We start from the raw sequence: 20,303 nt of genomic DNA, 5'->3' as shown, positions 1-20,303 counted from the left end.
CCTTCCAGGTGAACCTCAGAGAGCGCTTTTCCCAAAGGAGGAGGAGCAGAGTGAACTACAGGATTGCCAAGAGGGAAACAAAAACAAGAGAGCACGTCCTCCTCTTCACTAGGAGCTGGGGCTTTGAGGAACATCCAAGCCTTTGCCCAAGGCCCCGTGATGGCTCCCACCATAACATGTCCCAGGGCACACGGACCAACGGCATGGAGTCCTCCATCCCAAATCCATACCCGGTACCGTGGAGCAAGGATTTGGATCTCAGTAGGAACAACGCCTTGGCATGTCACGTAGGGTGCACAATTTGGCGTTGCTGCCTTGCTTTCAGATAAAGAGGGGTGTAGGTGGCCCGACAGCACAGGACTTTGTTTCTGACACTCGGTTTCTCGTTCACAGAATGTCCCCATGTTTTGTGACTGTCTTTGAACGCGATTCTCACCTGACCACGTCAACAAATAGTTTTACACACTGCAGGACACTTCTGTCACAAGGCAAGGGAGTGACCATCATTTGGGATTTTGCTTCTCCCTGGCAAGAGTGGCTTAGAAAGGGGTTTCGCAAGGTGTAACCCAATACAGTCCCCTGTGCGGACAAACCTAAAAACTGAATTTCAGGTGTCTCTGCCCCGCCACCGCGCGCTTCCTTCCAGCACTCAAGAGCCACAGCTTTATTTGCGTGAATAACTAAGGAAGTTAATTTTGAGCGTAAATATTTGCCAAGAGCAAATTTCAACCCCCTTCTTAACCGCCGGCTTTGCCAGCGGCAGAGTGCTGATGGGTTCCGTGTATCACCCAATCCAGAAGCACCTGCTCAGCGATCCGTGGGGGCCAGCAAAGCCCCTTTCCAGCAGGTTGTGAGATCCAGCTGCGCAATTCCCAGTGCTGCGCTGGAGCAAAGCTCCCAAATATTCCTGGCACGGGGCACACGCCGGCTGCCAGTCACCCTCCAAAGGGATTTGCGGCTGGCTTGCAAAGGCATGTGGAATGCAGTCACGCTTCTGAGAGGAATCAAGAAGCAAAACTAACTGGGCCCCTAGTTAAAGATCGGTGCTTTCGCTAAACTCGTTTTGCCCCCAGGGAGCTTGGCGTTTCCATCCTGGCAATACAGTGGATCAGCTCTGTTTTGTAAGGGCTGGGGGAGTAGGCGCATCATTTAAATGACCTGCTTGAGGTCCTCTTCCAAGGAGCCGGTGGAAGAGTTACAGCTCTCCCAAGGGCCCATCCGGGTCTTTCACAAACAGGCTCCTCTTTCCAAACACAGCTCACTCGCCCAGCTCCGCTTCCTGCGGCTCCCAGACCGGCTCAAGGCTTGCCTGCAAGTAGTTTTCTTATTTCTCTGCAATGAAGAAAAGCTCTCCCGACGCAACCCCTGGAGACCTCTGCAGCAAAGTGATGGACGCCCCCATCACCAGAGCACGAATCCCAGAGCCCGGCGCCGAGTGAGGAATCCCTCGGGAGCGACTTTTTAAAAATCAATCCCTTTCCTTCCACAGCTCTAACAACTGCAGCTGGTGGGCAGGAAGACAGTTTGTTAACACAAGCCCTGTGTAATTACCGTAGGTGGCATTTGCCAAGTAAACCCTGAGCAATTACTGTATAAATAAAAAGCTGTTTCATGACATTTGTATCCGTCAGCCTGCAGTGGTAGGGGAAGCAAGAAAGCAGCTGGGTTCGTGATTCCAGCACCCTCCGGAACGGGAGCCTGGCTGCTGGAAGACCACGGACCTTGCACCTCATCCTTTTAGATGGGGAAAAACCATCAAGTTCCTTGGGTGGAAATCCAACAGCAATCTCCCACTCTCAAAAAACCCCTTAAGCAGCATCATGTGGAGGAAGGACAAGGTAACCCGAACCAGGCAGCTCGCTGCAAGCATTCCCTGCCCCATGCTAGCACAGCAAAGGGGTCACCTCTGTAAGGGCAAAGACGGCATAACTTGGGTGAGTCAACGATAACCGCTCCCAAAAAAGACTCGACAGCGCTTCTGTAAGACAGGAGGAGCACAAAGCTTGTCCAGCGGGCTGCTCAGACTCCGGTTTCCAGGGAGGGAGTTCGCCCTGCTGAGGACAGCCAGCCCTGTGCAACACTACCTGTGTACGCACCACGGACTCGCAGTCACAAGGTGACAATTCCCACGCAGGGAGAGAGGCACTTGCCGGCCAGAGGTGGTCCTTTTGTCCAGCAGCGCTCAGCCACCCCAGGGCTGGCAGCAGCTGGGTAATGGGAGGTGATCCAGGGTCTGGGAGCACATTTGTAACTCAGCTCCTACTGCCTCAGATGGTGCAACAGTATAATAAAGACCCACCTTGGAGGTAAACTGAAGTTCAACCAGGCCAAGTGCAAGGTGCTGCACCTGGGCCAGGGCAATCCCAGGCACAAATACAGGTTGGGCGGAGAATGGCTGGAGAACAGGCTTGGGGAGTACTTGGGGGTGATGGTGGACGAGAAGCTCAACGTGAGCCGGCAATGCGCACTTGCAGCCCAGAAAGCCAACCACAGTCTGGGCTGCATCAAAAGCAGCGTGGGCAGCACGGCGAGGGAGGGGATTCTGCCCCTCTGCTTCGCTCTGTGAGACCCCACCTGGAGTACTGCGTCCAGCTCTGGAGTCCTCAGTACAAGAAGGACACAGAGCTGTTGGAGCGGGGCCAGAGGAGGCCCCGGAGATGCTGGGAGGGCTGGAGCCCCTCTGCTGTGAGGACAGGCTGAGAGAGCTGGGGGGGTTCAGCCTGGAGAAGAGAAGGCTCTGGGGAGACCTTCCAGCCCCTGCCAGGCCCTAAAGGGGGCCTACAGGAAGGATAGGGAGGGACTCTGGAGCAGGGAGTGTAATGATAGGACACGGGGTAACGGCCTCAAACTGGAAGAGGGGAGATTTAGGTGAGATCTGAGGAAGAAATTGTTTGCTGTGAGGGTGGTGAGCCCCTGGCCCAGGTTGCCCAGAGAAGCTGTGGCTGCCCCATCCCTGGAGGGGTTCAAGGCCAGGCTGGACAGGGCTTGGAGCAACGTGGTCTGGTGGGAGGTGTCCCTGCCCAGGGCAGGGGGTGGCACTGGGTGGGCTTTAAGGTCCCTTGCAACCCGAACCATTCTGTGATGCTGTGTAAATGGTCTATAAGGGCTTAGGGCTCATCCACTGAAGCTCTTCTGCTGTGTGGTTCTTTGACCTTTACAGACACCTCACAGCAGAGAAAATGCTGGCCAACCCATGGCATGAAAACGTATCCCTTCGCTGCCTCTATTGTTGTGGGATCAGTGATCCAAGCTTGTAGCCAGGCATCCCAAAGGCTGGCCTTGGACAGGAGACCACCTGGAAGCCAGAGGGACAGTGGGCATGTGCCAGCACTGCCTTGCTGACCATCAACCCATCCAAGCACCCCCAGGAGAACCGAGGGGACTGGAAGACCATTTGCCTTCCCTGTGGGTAACAGGAGCAGGAGAGAGGAGCTGTACCTGAGATGTCGCAGTAGACCGTTTGTTGATAGATTCTGGCTTCTCGGGGTTTAAAGATCACATTAATTTCAGCCGAAGAATTGGGCCAGACATCTCCCTCCTAAAACAGAAGGAGACAGCAAACCATTTATCTTCCAACGTTACATTTCTTCTTTTCAGCCACAGCCCTGCAGCCTATATTTAGAGCATCAATGAAGAGCAGGGAGCAAGCAACACTTATCAACAAAATCTATAAGGGTTTAGAAGCAGCTGCAAAAAAACCTTTTTAAGGCCCTTACCTTTACTGGCACCCAGTACAGGCTTTTTGTTAAACGGTGGCTTTGTTATACCCCTAAAACTGGCTCACACTCCAGTGAATCAAGCAGGATTTCTTCCGAGGTACCAGTCAGTCTAAGGAAAAGTCCCTCTCTCCTCCAAACCTTCCTGCATTTCCCTCTATCACTATGGCTACGGGAATGCTTTTACTCAGATCGGAGGAGATTTAGCAAACGAAACAGATTTTTCCATTCTCAGTTACGGAAGCGCTGCCTCTCACACCCTTCACCCGTAACGCGTACGATGCATCTAACGTGCTGCGGTGAGCTGGGGCGCTCAGCACCGAGCAGAACGAGCCTCCTGCCCGGGGATGGATGAAGAACAGAGTCCTCCCCCACCGGTGGCTGCTCCTGCTCGGTGCCACGAGCAGCCAGCCGGCACGGAGGTGACAGGAGAGCTGGGAACGAAGCTGAGAGTCAGATGCATCCTTTTTCTCTCCGCGAGGTGCACAGGCTCCTGTTTCCCTGAGCACAGGCTCTAACAACAAGAGATGGGGTTTGCCTACAGCTCCATGCCTCTTAAAACCAAAAAAAAAAAAATCTCAACTAAAAATAGCTCTTTTCCTCATCATGTTCAGAGGTTTAAGCTTGGGCCGTGCTACCAGCGCTTCTGCAACTGTCTGCTGCTTCCTCGGGGTCTTCTCTCCCACAGAGTCCCAGCACTCTGTCCCAGGGAGCTTTGTCACACATTTTCGGAGCCAGCCCTGGTTTGTAAAGGGTTTCACTCGCTTCTTGCCACTGGTTTAAACAAAGGCACCACTCACATCCCCTCAACCCCTAGCACTGCGAATGTCTCTTCGTGCATTTGTTGACATAAACACGCGCACCTCTGACAACTGTAATGATGCTCGACCAGGAATGAAAAATTTAGCTTCCAGAAGGAGGCAAAAAAAGAAGGGAGTGATTTTTCTATCAACAAAGCGAGGTTTTGATTCTGCTTGCCGCTGGGTATCCTCGGTACTTTGTCCAGAAGAGTCTTGAACTGACTGGAGCCTCCGGCACTCCTGCAGCATAAATATTAAATAACTATAATGCTCCCCATCGACTCAGCCCTTACAGCTCAAAGGACAGTCCCCGCAAAATTCAAGGGGCTATGACACGGGGAGTTATCGGGCCGCAGCTGCAAACAAGTCCCTAACGCAGAGTCTGCTCAGAGTCAACAGGACGGAGGGAAGAACGGGCGGAGAAAACTGTTTCGAACGCCAACAAACCATCACCACCGCAATGAGAAGAAAAGGGAAGTCTAAAAGGATAAAGTCACTTGGATTCCTCTCCAAACGTCAAGCAAAGACATTCGCCAGATCAAATGTACTTTGTATTTCTATCCGGCAGGCAACTGGATGAAGATGAAGCCTTATTCTATGACAACACACTTGCTTGAGGAAGGAAACTGGGGCCACCAGCCTGCAACCCACAGCCAGATATCGGGGCCTTTGGGTACTGCGGGGATGCTGCGTGCACTGAGCATCCACACAGTTATCTTGGATTTGCAGAAATAAAAGCATTCGGGGTGCTCTGAACAACACAAGCTCCGCTCCGGCGCCCGGAGCTCGCCTAAGCTAAGCCACTGAGAAAAAACCCTGGGATGACAGATTTCCCTGGCTTGGCTAATTAGAACCTAATCACTCACCAGCGCTCCTCACCCAGCTGCTCGCTGTGTGTTTAACAGACTGAATTCCGTAGTCGCAGCCCGGGCAGGCTGTCCCCGGGGGAGGGAGGGATGCTCTAGGCAGCCGCTTGCCTTTGCTTCCAGCCCAACAGCCCAACACACGTCCCAGCTCACCGGCGTTTCTACCCTTCTCCTTGAAGGCTGCTGCATGGGCTGAGCCGTTTTTTTCTCCAGGCGCTGTGGTCCTCTGCCCGGAGGGCTGCAGAGAGCCCTCGTTGGGTTCCTGCATGGCAAACAGTGCTTTGCCGGGCTCACCAGCACTGTCAGGTCCACAAACACTCACTGCCACTATCCTGAGAGCGGTGGTGATGCTTGAGGTCCTTCTCATACAGGGGGGACGTAAAGTAGGGGAGGATGGGATGCCTTAAAACCAAAACCCAGGGGTGCAGGGGAGTGAAAAGAGCCCATTTTCAAAACGGCCACCCAGATGCCTCCAAGGGAAAGTCCATTTGCTTCGCGGAGCCCCACGTGCCAGATCGCAAACCAGGGAGAGAAGGTATTCGAATGAGACGGGACAGGTCTGGCAGGGCTGGGGGTGAAAAACCGATGCAGAAGGACACTCAAATCCTGGCAATCAGGCTTACGAGGGCCGCACGCAGCTGGATCACCGGGAGCACGCAGCTTAGAGCTGTCAGACACAATGCCTCCCGGAAACCGAGCACCCCGTTCTTTTGCCGGCATGGCGTTACCGCTTGCAAGACTTTGGGATCTACCTGAAAGAGCAGAGCGAGCTTTTTGTACACCATGTCACCACTGAGTGCAACGCTCTAAAGCCGAGCTCCTACCAACCAGAAGGTTTCATAGAGCCTGGGAAACTCAGAGAGAAAGTTTCATGCCTGGGAAACTCAGAGCATCCCTCCCCTCTCTTCCACCCAGGCCAGAAAACAAACTTCTTTGAGCGCAATGCGGCAGTATCGGTCTTTCAGGTCAACTATCTAACAAAGTACTGTTGCGCTGTTCGAGCCTGCCGGATCGCCGGCTGATGGTACTCACTGGTCTATTTTATGTGCCGCAATCAGATATATTGGCCCTGTGGACGCTTCGGGGCAGTTTGGTTATTACTCAGGGGCTGACAGAGGCAATACATCTCCCGTTAATGGAAGCAAACGCAATACAATTCATAAGCAAAAATGAAGCTAAGCAGGAAAGGAAGAAAATTAAAAAGACGCGCCGGCCTGATGAATATGTATCTGCTAAGAACAGTGCAGTTTTCTAGCTGAGCGAGTTTAGCTGACTTTGGGATTCCGTGAACTCCAAGGCCAGCACATCTGCGACAGAAATATAACCGACACAGTGATCTTACCCCGCTGTTTTGGTGCGCGGTAACAGCAATATATCACGGAGGCAGCTGACAGGGGACACAGGAAGGCAACGCAGAGCCAGGAGCGGGAGACGGTTCAGCAACAGCACGTGCTTGATGCTCGCGACAGCTCTGTCTTGTTGTCACCCACGTGGCCTGTCCCGCTCCGGTCACTGCCCATTGAGCTTTGGGTGAGCAGGACTGGGATGGCAAACTTCCCTGCTCCTCCACAGAGCTCTGGCAGCCAGACAGATGGACGCTCTGCATGCCTGAGTCCCTACGGCCACTTCCACAGCCACGATCCCGAGTGCTACAGGGAATACGTGCAGGGAGACATCACGACTACAGCAAGCAGGAGGTAATAGAAAGAGAACTTCATTTAAAAAAAATATTTCAGTAAATTCCACTTCCCTGTTTTACAGCATACAGACACAGAGGCACAGCGAGGCTTTTGGCCACTGCAGAGTCCATCTGGGCTACTGCGGTACTTCCAATGCTCCTCTCAGGGCAGCGAAAACCTTCCAGAGGCTGCTCTGGCAGGGCAGCACCGTTAGCTCCGGTTTCTCCAAGGAGGTCCCAACGTACAGGAGGAATAAGGGCTGAATCTTCAAGGCCCGAATGCCCTCAAGCGTTCAGAAGAGACGTGGGAGTATTCACACTGCACAAACTTCAGATATCTAACGTGGATCATCTACAGGGAGCCTCGGTCTACACAGCCTACATGCCCTTGAATAGAGAAGCTGAACGTCACAGGTTGGAGAACGTGGGCTTTGTGTCAAAGACAGACAACGGGGACACCTCCCCTCCCCAGAGTGATGTAAAAACCTCAGGTAGTCCTCACACCACACCAGTGGTGGGCTAGCCCCAGGAATGCATGGCTACATGCTATCGCACAGTCCAGACAGTGGCATCAGCATGGGCCCTGGGCTCAACACCAAGAGCTGCCCCTCAGAGGAATCCCTTCTCGTCTTTGCGGCTTTGGATTAACCTGGTTTGGGATAACAAATGTCACAAAACCACAGAATGGTTTGGGTTGGAAGGGACCTTAAAGCCCACCCAGTGCCACCCCCTGCCCTGGGCAGGGACACCTCCCACCAGCCCACGTTGCTCCAAGCCCCGTCCAGCCTGGCCTTGAACCCCTCCAGGGATGGGGCAGCCACAGCTTCTCTGGGCAACCTGGGCCAGGGGCTCACCACCCTACAGTGAAATTTTTTTTCCTGATAACCCAGTCTCCTTCCATCCCTGCATCACCGTTGCTGTGGAAAGGGGAACCGGAGCTGGGTCAGTGCTGGCAGGGCGTTTATCTGACTCTGGAACTTGATCTTGGACCAACATGGCCCAAACTGAAGATCAAAATGGTGAAATTCCACTGCACCAAATAAAACCAAACCAGCTTCAGCAAGGACCTGGGAGACCACTGCAAGCAGACAGCTCCAGACAGCAAGGGAGCGGGAGGGAGTCCCTGCAGGTGCTACTCAGAGCTGCTGAGCTCCTGGTGGGACGTGGGATGATGTGCTCAATACCGCCAAGACCACAGTGATTGCTGCAATGCTGCTGGGATCTCTCTGTACACTCCAGGAGGGAGCCTGGAGCTTTGGGCCAATGTCATTTCTTCTTTTACGACCAAAAGAGACGGGGGTGCAGCACATAAAGCCCCCTTGCTGCGGACAATGTCTTGCCACGTTCCAGGAAACGATGCACCAACATCCCAGAATCACAGACTGACAGGGTTGGAAGGGACCTCTGGAGATGATCCTGTCCAACACCCTGCCAGAGCAGGGTCACCCACAGCAGGTGGCACAGGAACGCGTCCAGGCGGGTTTGGAATGTCTCCAGAGACGGAGACTCCACCACCTCTCTGGGCAGCCTGTGCCAGGGCTCTGCCACCCTCACAGGAAAGAAGTTCCTCCTCATGTTGAGATGCACTTCCTATGGTCAAATTTGTGCCCATTCCCCCTTGTCCTGTCGCCGGGCACCACTGAGAAGAGCCTGGCCCCATCCTCCTGACACCCATCCTTTAAGTGGTTATAAGCATTGATAAGATCCCCTCTCAGTCGTCTTTTTTCCAGACTGAAGAGACCCAAATCCCTCAGCCTTTCTTCATCAGAGAGGTGTTCCAGTCCCCTCATCATCTTGGTAGCCCTTTGCTGTCCCCTCTCCAGCAGTTCCCTGTCCTTCTTGAACCGGGGAGTCCAGAACTGGACACAGCACTCCAGATGAGGGACAGATCTCCACACATCTGAGGACCTTCTGGATCCCGAGGCAGAGGAGACTCCTCCAAGGCACCAGAGGAAGCAAGCCGACGGACTAGCAATAAAACCCCTCTGTTCATACGCATCAGCACAGCTCTCTGGAACAATCCTAATGCGGCAGTATCACTGGAGCCCTGCACCAATATCCTCACTCCCAAGAAAAACCTGCACCAGCAGTTCAGAGACTCGGTCTCTTGAGCTCCCGATACGAAATCGCCGTTCTGCAGGATCCAACGGGGAAATTTTTGGCAGTACATCCACAGATCGCTTCACTGTGTTGTCGGTGAAGCTATAAGCCAGACCGTTTCACTCCAAAGGCAGACGGCAAGAATAAATAACCAGTTACACTTTATTCTACTATTCCACAGCTAAAACGAGTTCTTTAAAGACGTAACTATTCTGGGAAATTTTTGTCATTTCTCCCTTCATTCCTGCTGCACATCAAACTATAAAACCAGAAAAATATTGTGAGTTATTCCTCCCGGGAAATTAAAATAGGCTGTCGAAGAGGTTTCCTCACAGTCCTGCTCTAGCCCACAGGGGAAAAAAGCACTGCTGGTTAAAAGGATATGCTTCATTACCCACCCCTGCAGGCTACTGATGCAGGCGTATGAGCCTCAGGACCCCTCAGGAGCCAGGGGTCGGCCAGGGCTCACATCTCCTCCATAGGACAGCAGCTGAGTCAGAGCACAGGGAACTCCCGTGGATGCTAACCAGGACAGAAATAAAACACATACAGTGCCGTGAACACGATATTGCAACGCTTCTGGCTGAACGTCAGCTTCAGCCAGGCTGCAACTGGCAGGTGGCACAAAACACAGCGAGCGGCTGTATGAGGAGACAGCACAAAACCTCCAGCTCTTCCACCCTGGCGTTGCTACAGCGTGAAGCAACGTGACACGGGAGGGGACAGCCCACCACGGCTCACGGCTACAGAAGTGATCTCTACGCAAGAGCCCAACCATAAATACTTGCAGATCCTGCTTCCCCCTTCCCTCGGCCCCTCCATAACGAGAATCTGCTAGATCTCCGCCAGCCTGAATAAGAAAACGCCGGTCTTGAAAAGCTGGGCACCACCAACTGTTGGCCAAATCCCCGACTTGGTTTTGCAGAGGGAGAAGGCGATCCATGGAAAGGAAATCGCTGCTCAAAGCGGAGAGAAAACCAAAGACAGAGCTGGCAACAGAAGTACCGGAATGACACCCAGATTGCATCCTTCTAGTTCAGGGCACTTTGGAGAAAAAGGCAGGGCCAAAACGAACATCTGCTTCTTCCCATAAATAACCGAACCCACAGCGAGCTGCGGGACGGACCACAGCTGCCGCTGGAGATGGTGCCTGCTGCCAGAAACCAAAGTGCTCTGTAGTAACCTCTCATTTGGAGGGGGACCAGCTTGGTTCCCCAGCTGAGTTGGAGATTTGCGGGACCAAAAAAAACCCCTGTTACCTCCTGGCCCAGCAGCTGCTGGATCAACACCACCGGCAGCTTCATAACCTGGACATCTTGAAGACCACCTCCAACGGCTCAGAATTAACACATGACACTGAGGAGTCGCTACCAGGCACTGACAGCAGAGCGATGACTTGTCAAGGTCAGCGCAATGGTAACACATCCTTGTCCTCCCTTTCCTCTGGTTTCCATTTCCAAGGAGTCAGCTCCCACGTGTCTGCAATGTGACTAACGGCTAATCTGGGGTGGGGAGGATGCAGCAGAAAGCAAGGACTTTGTCCTCTGGTAGCCACCTGTGCTTCTACCATGGCTGCTTCTGCTGACATATCATGTGTATTTGCAAAAATAAATTAAACCAAATTTGCGATGCGCTCGGAAAGTCGGAGTTGCGTAACAGCTTGTTTCCCACAGGCTTGGACGGCTGCTCGGAGTGTTCACAGTCACATGGCAATTCCAAAATCACTGCCGCCTCTTTCTTGTTATTATTTTCCTCCGTGAGTTAACCCTACACAGACCGCAGAGACCCGCTGCAGCTTCTGAAGACAGCAACATCTGAAAACACCGGCAGGTAACGGTCCGCTTAGACAGCAAAGCTTCTGCCCGAACTCTGCAAAGCCACCCTGAAAGCGTTCCCAAGACTACTACCCCTCCGTCAGCCTCCTAACCTCTGGAAGCAATTATTTCTTCCAGTCAGCAGTTACAAGGGTTTGATTCTTTCTGTAGGGTGCTCCCAGATGTCACGGGTGATAGGTGGGAAGAAGAGAGTGGCCACTTTTGGCCAGAAGGTCTGTAAGGCAGCAAGGTCCCACCTTTGGGGGGCCTTTCCAGCAGATTTACATGGCAGTACAAGAAGAGTGTCTGTCCAAGCGAAAGGTTTTGGGGCCGTCACCAGAGAGAAGGTTACGGAAGTCAACGGCAGTGGATTTTTAGGTTCTACATTCGATACAGAGGAGAAAATGCTATCATTTGATGTAAAGACACCCATATGTCAGGGGGGAAAGACAGACGTGAGCTAAACACTGAATGTGAAACTGATTGTTCCATAAATACTGGAATTAATGGAAATCAAAAGACTGATAATGCTGGACAAGATAGAAGCAGAGAGACTCGTGTGGCAGACCACTTACATTCAAGCCCTAGAGCAAACCATGTAACATGAAGGCAGCCATTTAGGAAAGGATTCCACTCAAGACTAGGGGCCAGGCTACGCTTTATGTCCGTACATCATCACATGGAGCACACGGACTCGGTGCTGGGGACAGCCAGACTTCTGGACCTCACCTTAATGCTCTTCAGGAGCTCAAGAGCGGGTTAAGCTAGTGGTGGAGACACAGTCCAACCGTGGTGAAACAGGAGCCCTGGAGGACGTTCCAAAACCCGCTCTGATGCACCGCTGGATGCTCTTAACGCTCAGCTGATCAGCTCCCACTCTCTGCGATATTCCTACTGCTCTGGCACGATCCCTTGGTCACACCACGCTGCTGTCAGCTACAGTGGTGTGAAACCACAGCTGTTCTGACACTGGTGGCTCTCAGCCTTATAGGGGCTATAGGAGTAACCACCAGAACACCATCCCCTTCCTTGAAAAATATTAGGTTCACTTATTTTAATAAGAAAAAAAAAAGGAGGTTGGGCTTATTCCAGGGTTTACTCCAAAGATGAGAGGGGATTTTGGGCTGCTCAGCCAGCAGGCGCTCTTCGTCTCAGACCAGGCAAATGCTCTGAATCAGGGCTTTGGCTGGTCGAAGGATGTGAGACTTTTTTCTTGCATAAAGAAGAAAGCAAAATATTTTGATTTCTATTGCACATAGGTACTGCAAATGTCTGTTTAAACCTGCCAGTCTTGTGTCCAGGCTCACAGACGACACTGGAAGGGAGATTCAGACCCAGCGTTAAGTCCTAGTTATGTGAAGGGATTGGTATTTCTGGGATTAATTTGAATTTGGCCTCCTCTCCATGGAGGACCATTTCATTCTTCAGGTCAGTATGTGAACTGACAGTGCTCTGATATGCTCTGTTAATCCCCATACAGCATGCAAGGTGTGTCCTTACATATACGATCGATACCTCCGAACGCTGGAAGGACACTTATTAAGTGCCCTTAATTTACAGCCCTTGCAGCAGCTTGGCTTTAGGCAGGCTCTCGCTGCCCGTCAGGAGCCTGCAGGATTCAGAAATGCTTTTTGCAACCAGCTCTCCCAGCCTCACTAGAAACCTGATGTTTTTCCCCTCTTTGCACATCGAGCCAGCTGATGCCAGGATCTGCCAAGTGACCTCATACGACGAGGAGGTTCTCGGCTATCGCTTACCACCGGCTCGATGGTGAAGATGTCATCGGAGAAAAGTATGGAGTCTCCTTGCACCTTTGCTCTCTGGTTCTGGAAGGCACGGGAGAGAAGGGAAAGGCGTTCTCGGAGAGCGGGGTCCACCGAGCACTCCTGGAGGAAGTAATGCATCTGGTCCTCTTCCTGCCTCTGCAGCCTGTGACGCAGCCTGCGGTCACCGGGAGAGACAAACCAAGCAGATAATTTAATAAGCAACATATTCGCAGAGACTGTCGTGTAAGCACAGGGGCAGCAACGCACACGGGGAGGAACAGCCCCTGCAGCTCAGCAAGGGGCCGACCCTGAGCCAGGGGGTCCCAAACCCATCAGAATATCACTTGTTCTACCCTGGCAGGGCAGGTGGGTTTACTCCACACTTATAAACTAAGAAGCACAGAATGGTTTGGGTTGGAAGGGACCTTAAATCCCACCCAGTGCCAGCCTTCTCTTCTCCAGGCTGAACCCCCCCAGCTCTCTCAGCCTGTCCTCCCAGCAGAGGGGCTCCAGCCCTCCCAGCATCTCCGGGGCCTCCTCTGGCCCCGCTCCAACAGCTCCGTGTCCTTCTGCTGTTGGTGCCCCAGCGCTGGAGGCAGCACTGCAGGGGGGTCTCACAGAGCCGAGCAGAGGGGCAGAATCCCCCCCCTCGCCCTGCTGCCCACGCTGCTGGGGATGCAGCCCAGGCTGTGGGGGGGTTTCTGGGCTGCCAGCACACGTTGTGTTAATGTTGAGCTTCTCATCCACTGACACCCCCAAGTCCTCCTCAGGTTTTTTGAAAGCTTAGCAGCCCTCAAGAGAGCGACCTGGCTCAACAGCCACTGCCGCAACTGATGGAGAATTCACCAACCACCTCAACTGGCTTCTCCTACCATGGAGCTGCTCATGGGAGGCAGAAAAAGATGAAGGAGCACCCACTGCAGTGCCTCACTGGGAAGGGGGGAAGCGGCTGGGTTTCAGCTGCAGGTTACTAGCATCACTCTATTTTCTTCCCTTTTGGACCTGCAGAGATAAGCAAACAATATCTGCTCTCTGTTCCCTACACTGCCTTCCCACCAGCAGATCCCACGGCACTTTAAAAGAAAACTAATGAATTCAGGCATCTCATCACCTCGGTGAAATTAAGAGTTTCACATGCATGAAAACAGAAACCCTGAGCGAGGAAGGGACTTTGCCTAGCGTCACCCAACAAAGAAGCCAGGACCAGCACCCCTGAATCCAAACCCTTAAGTCCAGCCTTGAACCACCCTCTCTTTTTCCTTTTTGGCCTTCTCTGCAGAGCTTTGACACAGTTCATCTCTCCCTTACTTGGTAGCTCTAGCAGAAATCATTTTAGTGTTTAAAGATCACAACCAAGAGATGAGAAGGGAGCACTGCCACAGAGCAGTTGCGCCCTAGCTGGCATATTGCTGTCCCCCCTTCACGCTCCAGTCCCCTGGCCATGAAGAACCAGCAGGTGACATCTCCGGGGTGGGGGACGAATGGAAGGCTCCACATGCAGTGAATCCGGGCAATGTAATATAAACAGGATAGCGATCATCACCCGGCTGAATTCAAATACAATTAGAGGGGAAATACGGTCCTGGCCGTTACTCGCTGCACACAGACAGAGCCTGGGGCAAATGCTGTCACCAGCGCCAAAAATACTCGCTTTGGCTAGCTCCCCGCGGAGCACGATAGGAAACGTTTCTCCGCGGCTGACCTACAATGCTGAGCTTTGTAGGGGGGCTTCCAGCCACTGAGATGAGCAACCCTCAACTCAACCTCCACCAACGGACGATAATTCCACCCTTACATTCCAGAAAGTCCTGCAGGAGAAAGAACAACCCCCTGGGACAGACCTTCTAATGATCCAGGTCTTTTTAGATCCTGCACTGCCTCCCCCCATGAAAGTCCTTCCCACTCTGAGATCTCAAAAGCTTCTCCAAGAGCAGGACAGTGGCCTTGGAGCTACAACCATCCCTAAGACTTCCAAGTAAGGAAGAACAAAACGTCCTGGTCAGTGTCTAGGACACAAACTGGTATGAGATCAAATGTAATTGGGGGAAAAAAAAAAAAAAAAAAGAGGTTGAACACTGTGGAGAAACCTGGTTGCTTCTGAGGATTACTCAGGGTCCAGACTAAGACAGGCAGGTGGGAAGAGATGGTGAAGGAATGGTCTAGGGAAACGCCAGGCGAAGGTCATGAGATTTTCTTTTAACACACTGAGCCTACACGGAAGTCACACACTGTGTAATTAAAAATAGAGAACAGTGGAAAACTAGTTTTGGCCTTCAAGGCATTTCTGACCTAATTATGTTGAACTTTATTTGCTCAGAAGCCCTTAAAAAGTGCTCCCATTTAAGGCATTTTCCCGATCAGCTATGGGTGCAGACTAACTCCTATACACCTACGTCCGTCCAAGTCAAAGAAGTCACACAAGGACTCCCTAAATCACCCAAGCTTTAAAGTGTAATTTCTAATTCACCCCCTGCCTCCGGGATGTAAGTGTTTCTCTGCTGCCTGAAACAGGAATTCCAAAGCTTCACCAAAGACGCCCTTGGAAGATCCTGCCCCATCTCCCATCACCATGAAGACATGGGTTGCTGAAGCCCGAATGGGCTCTGCCCTACCTTCCCTGCAGAACCCTCCACCTCCAAACCCTCCCCAGCCTCTAAGGAAGGGCACAAATACCTCCTTGTGCTGGAAACCAGGGCAGCGCAAGGCAATTCAACATCCTACAGCAGGACGGCCTCAACTTTCTGGGCCAATGAAGCCCTCTACCCTGCGCATCACTGCAAAAGGAGCCTGCCATCTTATCAAAGCCGGAGTGGAAGAACCTGCAGCAACTATCACAATAGTTACATTTCCAGCAGCTACATTAAGTCCCAGGTAACGAGTCTTAACACTTTCCTCAGCCTCATGGACCCTCTGGAGCCCAGGGATCTCTGGAGTTCAGTGGTTTGTGATCCCACAAAACACACATTTGCTATCCAGTCATCGCAATCAACCTTTCCTCCCCAAAACGTCATCCTCAGCTGGAGTATGGGTGGAACTGTTTTGGGAAGTGCTGAGCTCCATTACCCTGAAGCTCAGGGACACATCCCTGACACCGTGGAGGGTTTACTTCTCCTAAACTACGCAAAAAGCACACACACACCCCCCCCCCGCACCCCCCGAAGCCATACGTTAGTTTTCCCCTTGGGCAGTGTATCTTACTGAAACGAATCTTTCCAACAAACCTCAGCTTCTGCTGATCCTCCTCTTCCTGAGTAACAAAAGCCTTCCACTGGAAGTGGGCTATGATTTCACTCCGATTGTGGATGACCACGGACCTGTGGTTTGACAGTGCGAGGTAGGTCTTCTCAACTGTCAAGGAGTTCCTGTCTAGCCTGATGTTGACATCTACAGCTGCTCCATAAAGGCTTGTGTGAATATCTTCGCCTGGAACAAAGCAAAGGGGAGTCTTTGCTCATCTCACTTGCCGGTGGAAGTACAAGAAACAGAGCAAACCACAGGTAACAGAAGAAAGCGTTACAGCAGTTCCCGAGAGCTGCATGTGTGCTGCATGAGGATGTCCCGGACACCACCTTAAGTGCCGTATTCCTGGGGGTGTTTGTAGAGATTTATCCCCAAGGGGGACAGTATTGACAGTAAGATTTTTCGGCTGTGCCCAGGTGGCCTTTGGGCTGCCATCCCACTCAGGTCCCAGGGAAGTCTCCATAGGAGACATTCAGGTGACTCTGAGGAGTCCCACCTCAGTCGTGGCTCACCCCGGGGTCCCCTGCAGGCACACCACCAGTGTGGTGTCCCTCCTGATCCCTGGCTGCTGACAAACAAAGATGCCTGGGGGCATGCAGGAAGAAAAGGGAGATTCAGAGGAACGAGCGGAATGACAGCCCACGGCAGGATGGGACACAGAGGAGGACGTCACTGTGTTGTAGCAGCAGTGCCATCGCCCGCTGTGCGTTTGTGAAGATACGGTCAAAATGAGACTGCTGGCGCATGGCCCACACCAATGTGCCCATTACAGTCCAGCAAGCCCATTTCTTCAGCCTAGTCCTTTGCCTATGCCTGGGAGAACGAGTCTACACTGAGCGTTCCCCAAGCTATTCAATGACCTCCAGAGCAAGGACATCTTTGGTTTCCGCCTCAGACCAAGCCGAAGAGGAGAGCACCCATGGCCACACACATAACTGATTAACAACTGGAGTCTTGCTGGAGTACCCATCAGCATTTCACCCTCCAGAAGAGACTCTACCAAAGGCTCCCTCACTTCCAGAGCTTTCAAACCTTAATTTTTCCCAACCATGTAACTCCTGGGAGTCAACTGAGCTCAAACTTCAGTACCAAACCCACTCTTCCTATTGTGGCTGAGTGTTTCCCAGGTGAGATGCAAAGAGCGAACACCGGGGATGCTTTGGGGAAGGTCATGGCCACTCTGACTCTCTAGAACTATCATTTCTACGGAGCGGTGCTCAAAGCCTCAGAGCCAGCCCCAACTGACAAGCATGGCAAGCTGGCCGTATCCTGGTGAGCATCTCTCAGCACCTCCTCACTGCACAGGTTACAGCAAGGCCACCAGAGAGCCCTGCTTTTAAAAGGTTACCGTGCAACAACACAAGGAGAGAGACAGATAGGTGCTGGATGGACTCCTTAAATCCAAAGCTGGCCAACACAGCAGAATCGCATTAATTCTGGGAAGAGAAAGCCCCCTCTTTGGAGGTGGGCTGGGGAATAAAGCAAGACTCACCCTTAAAATAGTAGATCTCTCCAGTCATCTATTCATTCATCTCCACACATGGAGAACTCAGCCTTCATGCCTGTGTAACCCTCAATTTCTCTGCTCTTAAGGGAGCCCGGGGTGGTAGGCATTTATGGCCAGAGATGAGTTACGTCGTGAGAAAACCAGCGACGTTTCCAACGACTGGACAATCTGCTTTCTACAGTGGAGGATTTAGCATATAAAAATAACTGAAGTTCAGAAGAGTTACGGCGGCGAGGTATGCTTTATAAGCGTTGCCTTTCCCCTCCACTGAATCCTCGGCATCCCTTGGCAAGCAGAGGAACCGGGACCCAAGAAACAGGAGACGTGCACAGCGCTTCAAGCACATACAGCTTGGGCTCGTGGAAACCCAACTTCATGCTCTACAACGATCAAGACAACGAAGTGCTACAAAATGAACACGGTGAAAACTATCGTCTCACCGGCTAAACCCATGGCCGCGTGGGTCTGGAAATATCAGGTATAGTTCCTGATGTCAAAAGCCAAGCTGAAGCATTTGAAATTAAATACAGAAAGAACGATTAAAAGTACGGAGCAGCTTCTCTATGAAGACTGAGTAGGATTCCTCAACCTAGAAATCACAGGGGAGAGGTTTGTAAAAGCATGAATAGCCTGGGAAGCGTGAGTAAGGAAAAACTTGCCATAAAACAGGAACCTGATGGCCTGAAATAATGTTATTAGTCAGAAATTACACAAAAGTGGCAGTAATTTCCCAGGGAACATTCCCGCCTTTGGAACACAGGAGGCTGAGGAGGCTAACAGCTATAAATCCAGAGAGCAACCGGACAAATTCTTGTAAGATAAAACCATCAGAAGCTATTAAAACAGAGATGAGTTTAAAGCCTCCAGCACAGAAAAACACTAGCTCTGGAGCCCCCGGGGGAGAAAGCATATGCGCAGCTTGTTTCTACATGCTTTGCTAAGCGTCCCCTACTGCGGCTCTCCTGGAGAGAAGCTGGGGATGCAGCCACCCTTCGGACTCTTTGGAAGGCCAGAGGGGTTTGCCGGAGCGCCTTCTATCCCAAAGAGAAGTATTTGACGTCATGCCGAATAGAAAAAGCCCCCCGAATTGGCCAGCGGAGCGGAGCGTGCACAGATGACAGCGCGTCGGGAGGAAGGCGCAGCTCTGTCTGCCAGGCAGATGAACCGACGCAGAGAATGGAGCTGTCGGGGCCGGCCAAGGGCTGCAGACTTCACGGTTCGGGTGCCAAATTCGATGCGACATTTCATTTAAGACTCTGGGCTGTTTAATATATAAGTTTTAAAAAAAAAAAAACAAATCCAACCCCACCACAAACCCAACCTCTGCGCTGTACCAGTGATGTAGCACTAGGCATTTCGCTTGACAGGGTAATGTCCGTGGTGTGCAGTTTGGGACGCTTTGCTGCCGTGACAGCACATGTAGTGAATCGAGATGTATCTGCCCTATCGTTATTTACACAACAGGATCTTATTACAGGCTGTCAATTCTCTCACTCTTACGCACTTTTGATACATTTCCTACCGACGGCAGGGCACAGCTCTCTCTGCAACCCAAAGCGATGCCTGAATTTGAAATTAAAAATTAGCCTTTTTGTACAGCAGTCGAGGTGATGCTTTGGGTCCAGCGCTCCTGAACGATGCCCTCTGGCACAGCAGAAACACCACTGGGTTTCGTTCCACCTGCATGACTCTGGATGCAGGGATCTTAGCGCATCGTAACCTCTTGCTACCTCAAAGCAAGAAGTGTAGTATCAGTTCATCCTTCCTGGGTCCTACTCTGCAGGGGGAGGAAAAAAAAAAAAAAAAATCAAAAAAGGGCAATTTACAGAAGACCTAAAACACCTTTCTGAATTCTTCTAATTCACGATCATCCTGGTGCAAGGGGGAATAGCTTTCAGAGCCGCACAAATTGTTCTTAAACAGCAAGACAAGTTTTGTCTAGCCTGAAAGCACAGCTCAAGGAAGGGACAAGCAAACCCTCGAACAAGATCTCAAAACAAATTTCAGGTTTTCGGAAGGACGCTTTCCTCACATTCAGCAGCAGCGCTTTCCTCCACTGACTGCTGCTCTACACGTTAGGAAGCTGGTAGCCGGGTCGATTAGAGCGAACACAGACACAAACCAGCGAAGTGCTGCATTTCACCTTCACGGAGACATAGCCTTCCTTTATCCCTGTCACTCCCTCTTGGCTGAATTTGGATTTCACATCTTTTCAGGGGCGCACGACAGACAAATTTGGAATGTTTGGGTGGCGCAAGAAGCAAGTTTAATTTCGTTTGCCGGGTTTGTCAGGAGACTGTGCCTTGCTCCCAGCTCTACGAGTGCAGCTGAAGAGAGGGAGGTCCTGCTGCTTCTCCGCTGACACTACAAGCAACGAAAGCCGAGCTCTTCGCTCAAACGGGTGTTATCGTACCTCCAGATCGATTGGCGATAAGCAATTCTTTTGCACCTGCTGCTGTTGAACCCAATTGCCAGCATATTCTTGTTTTCCAAACAGCGCGCCAAGGACTGCTATTACCCCTTCGCCACTGGAGAGAGTCACTCCCCCAGGCTGAGGGGTCTCCGGAAAGCTAGAGATGTCACCTCCAGCTGGATCCAGCCCTCCTCACCGTATGCTTTTTGCCCGTGTCTCCCGCAGAGCTGCCACCAGGTCAGAGGCAGGAGCGTCGCTCCCAGCCGGCTGGCTGTCGGGATGCAAATGGCATCACCTGCGAGGTGCCCTGCTCACCGCCACCCCGAGAAAGGCCATCTCTCAGCCCCCACACTCGTATTCCCAGGGCTAGAGCAAAGCACAGAGCGGCGCGGCCGCAGTCATT

At 52.1% G+C, this 20,303-nt stretch overlaps 1 protein-coding gene across 22 annotated transcripts in view; it reads right to left on the bottom strand.

Moving 5' to 3' along the window:
- HYDIN (HYDIN axonemal central pair apparatus protein) overlaps positions 1 to 20,303 on the bottom strand; it is a 208,956-nt gene that overhangs the window by 107,707 nt on the left and 80,946 nt on the right. For 21 of the 22 annotated variants that reach the window (XM_054199082.1, XM_054199093.1, XM_054199092.1 and 18 more), the window contains 3 exons: positions 15,962 to 16,163; positions 12,732 to 12,915; positions 3,439 to 3,538 (listed from right to left, as the gene is read on the bottom strand). In XM_054199082.1, coding sequence (XP_054055057.1) covers positions 3,439 to 3,538; positions 12,732 to 12,915; positions 15,962 to 16,163 — 486 coding nt within the window. The remainder of the gene's footprint in view (positions 1 to 3,438; positions 3,539 to 12,731; positions 12,916 to 15,961; positions 16,164 to 20,303) is intronic. The other variant, XM_054199095.1, reaches the window with a different exon arrangement.

This window comes from Rissa tridactyla, chromosome 4, assembly GCF_028500815.1.
Source record: "Rissa tridactyla isolate bRisTri1 chromosome 4, bRisTri1.patW.cur.20221130, whole genome shotgun sequence".
Classification (NCBI taxonomy): Eukaryota; Metazoa; Chordata; class Aves; order Charadriiformes; family Laridae; genus Rissa; species Rissa tridactyla.
The sequence above is the reverse complement of the archived record's forward strand: the minus strand, read 5'-3'. Positions and strand labels throughout refer to the sequence as shown.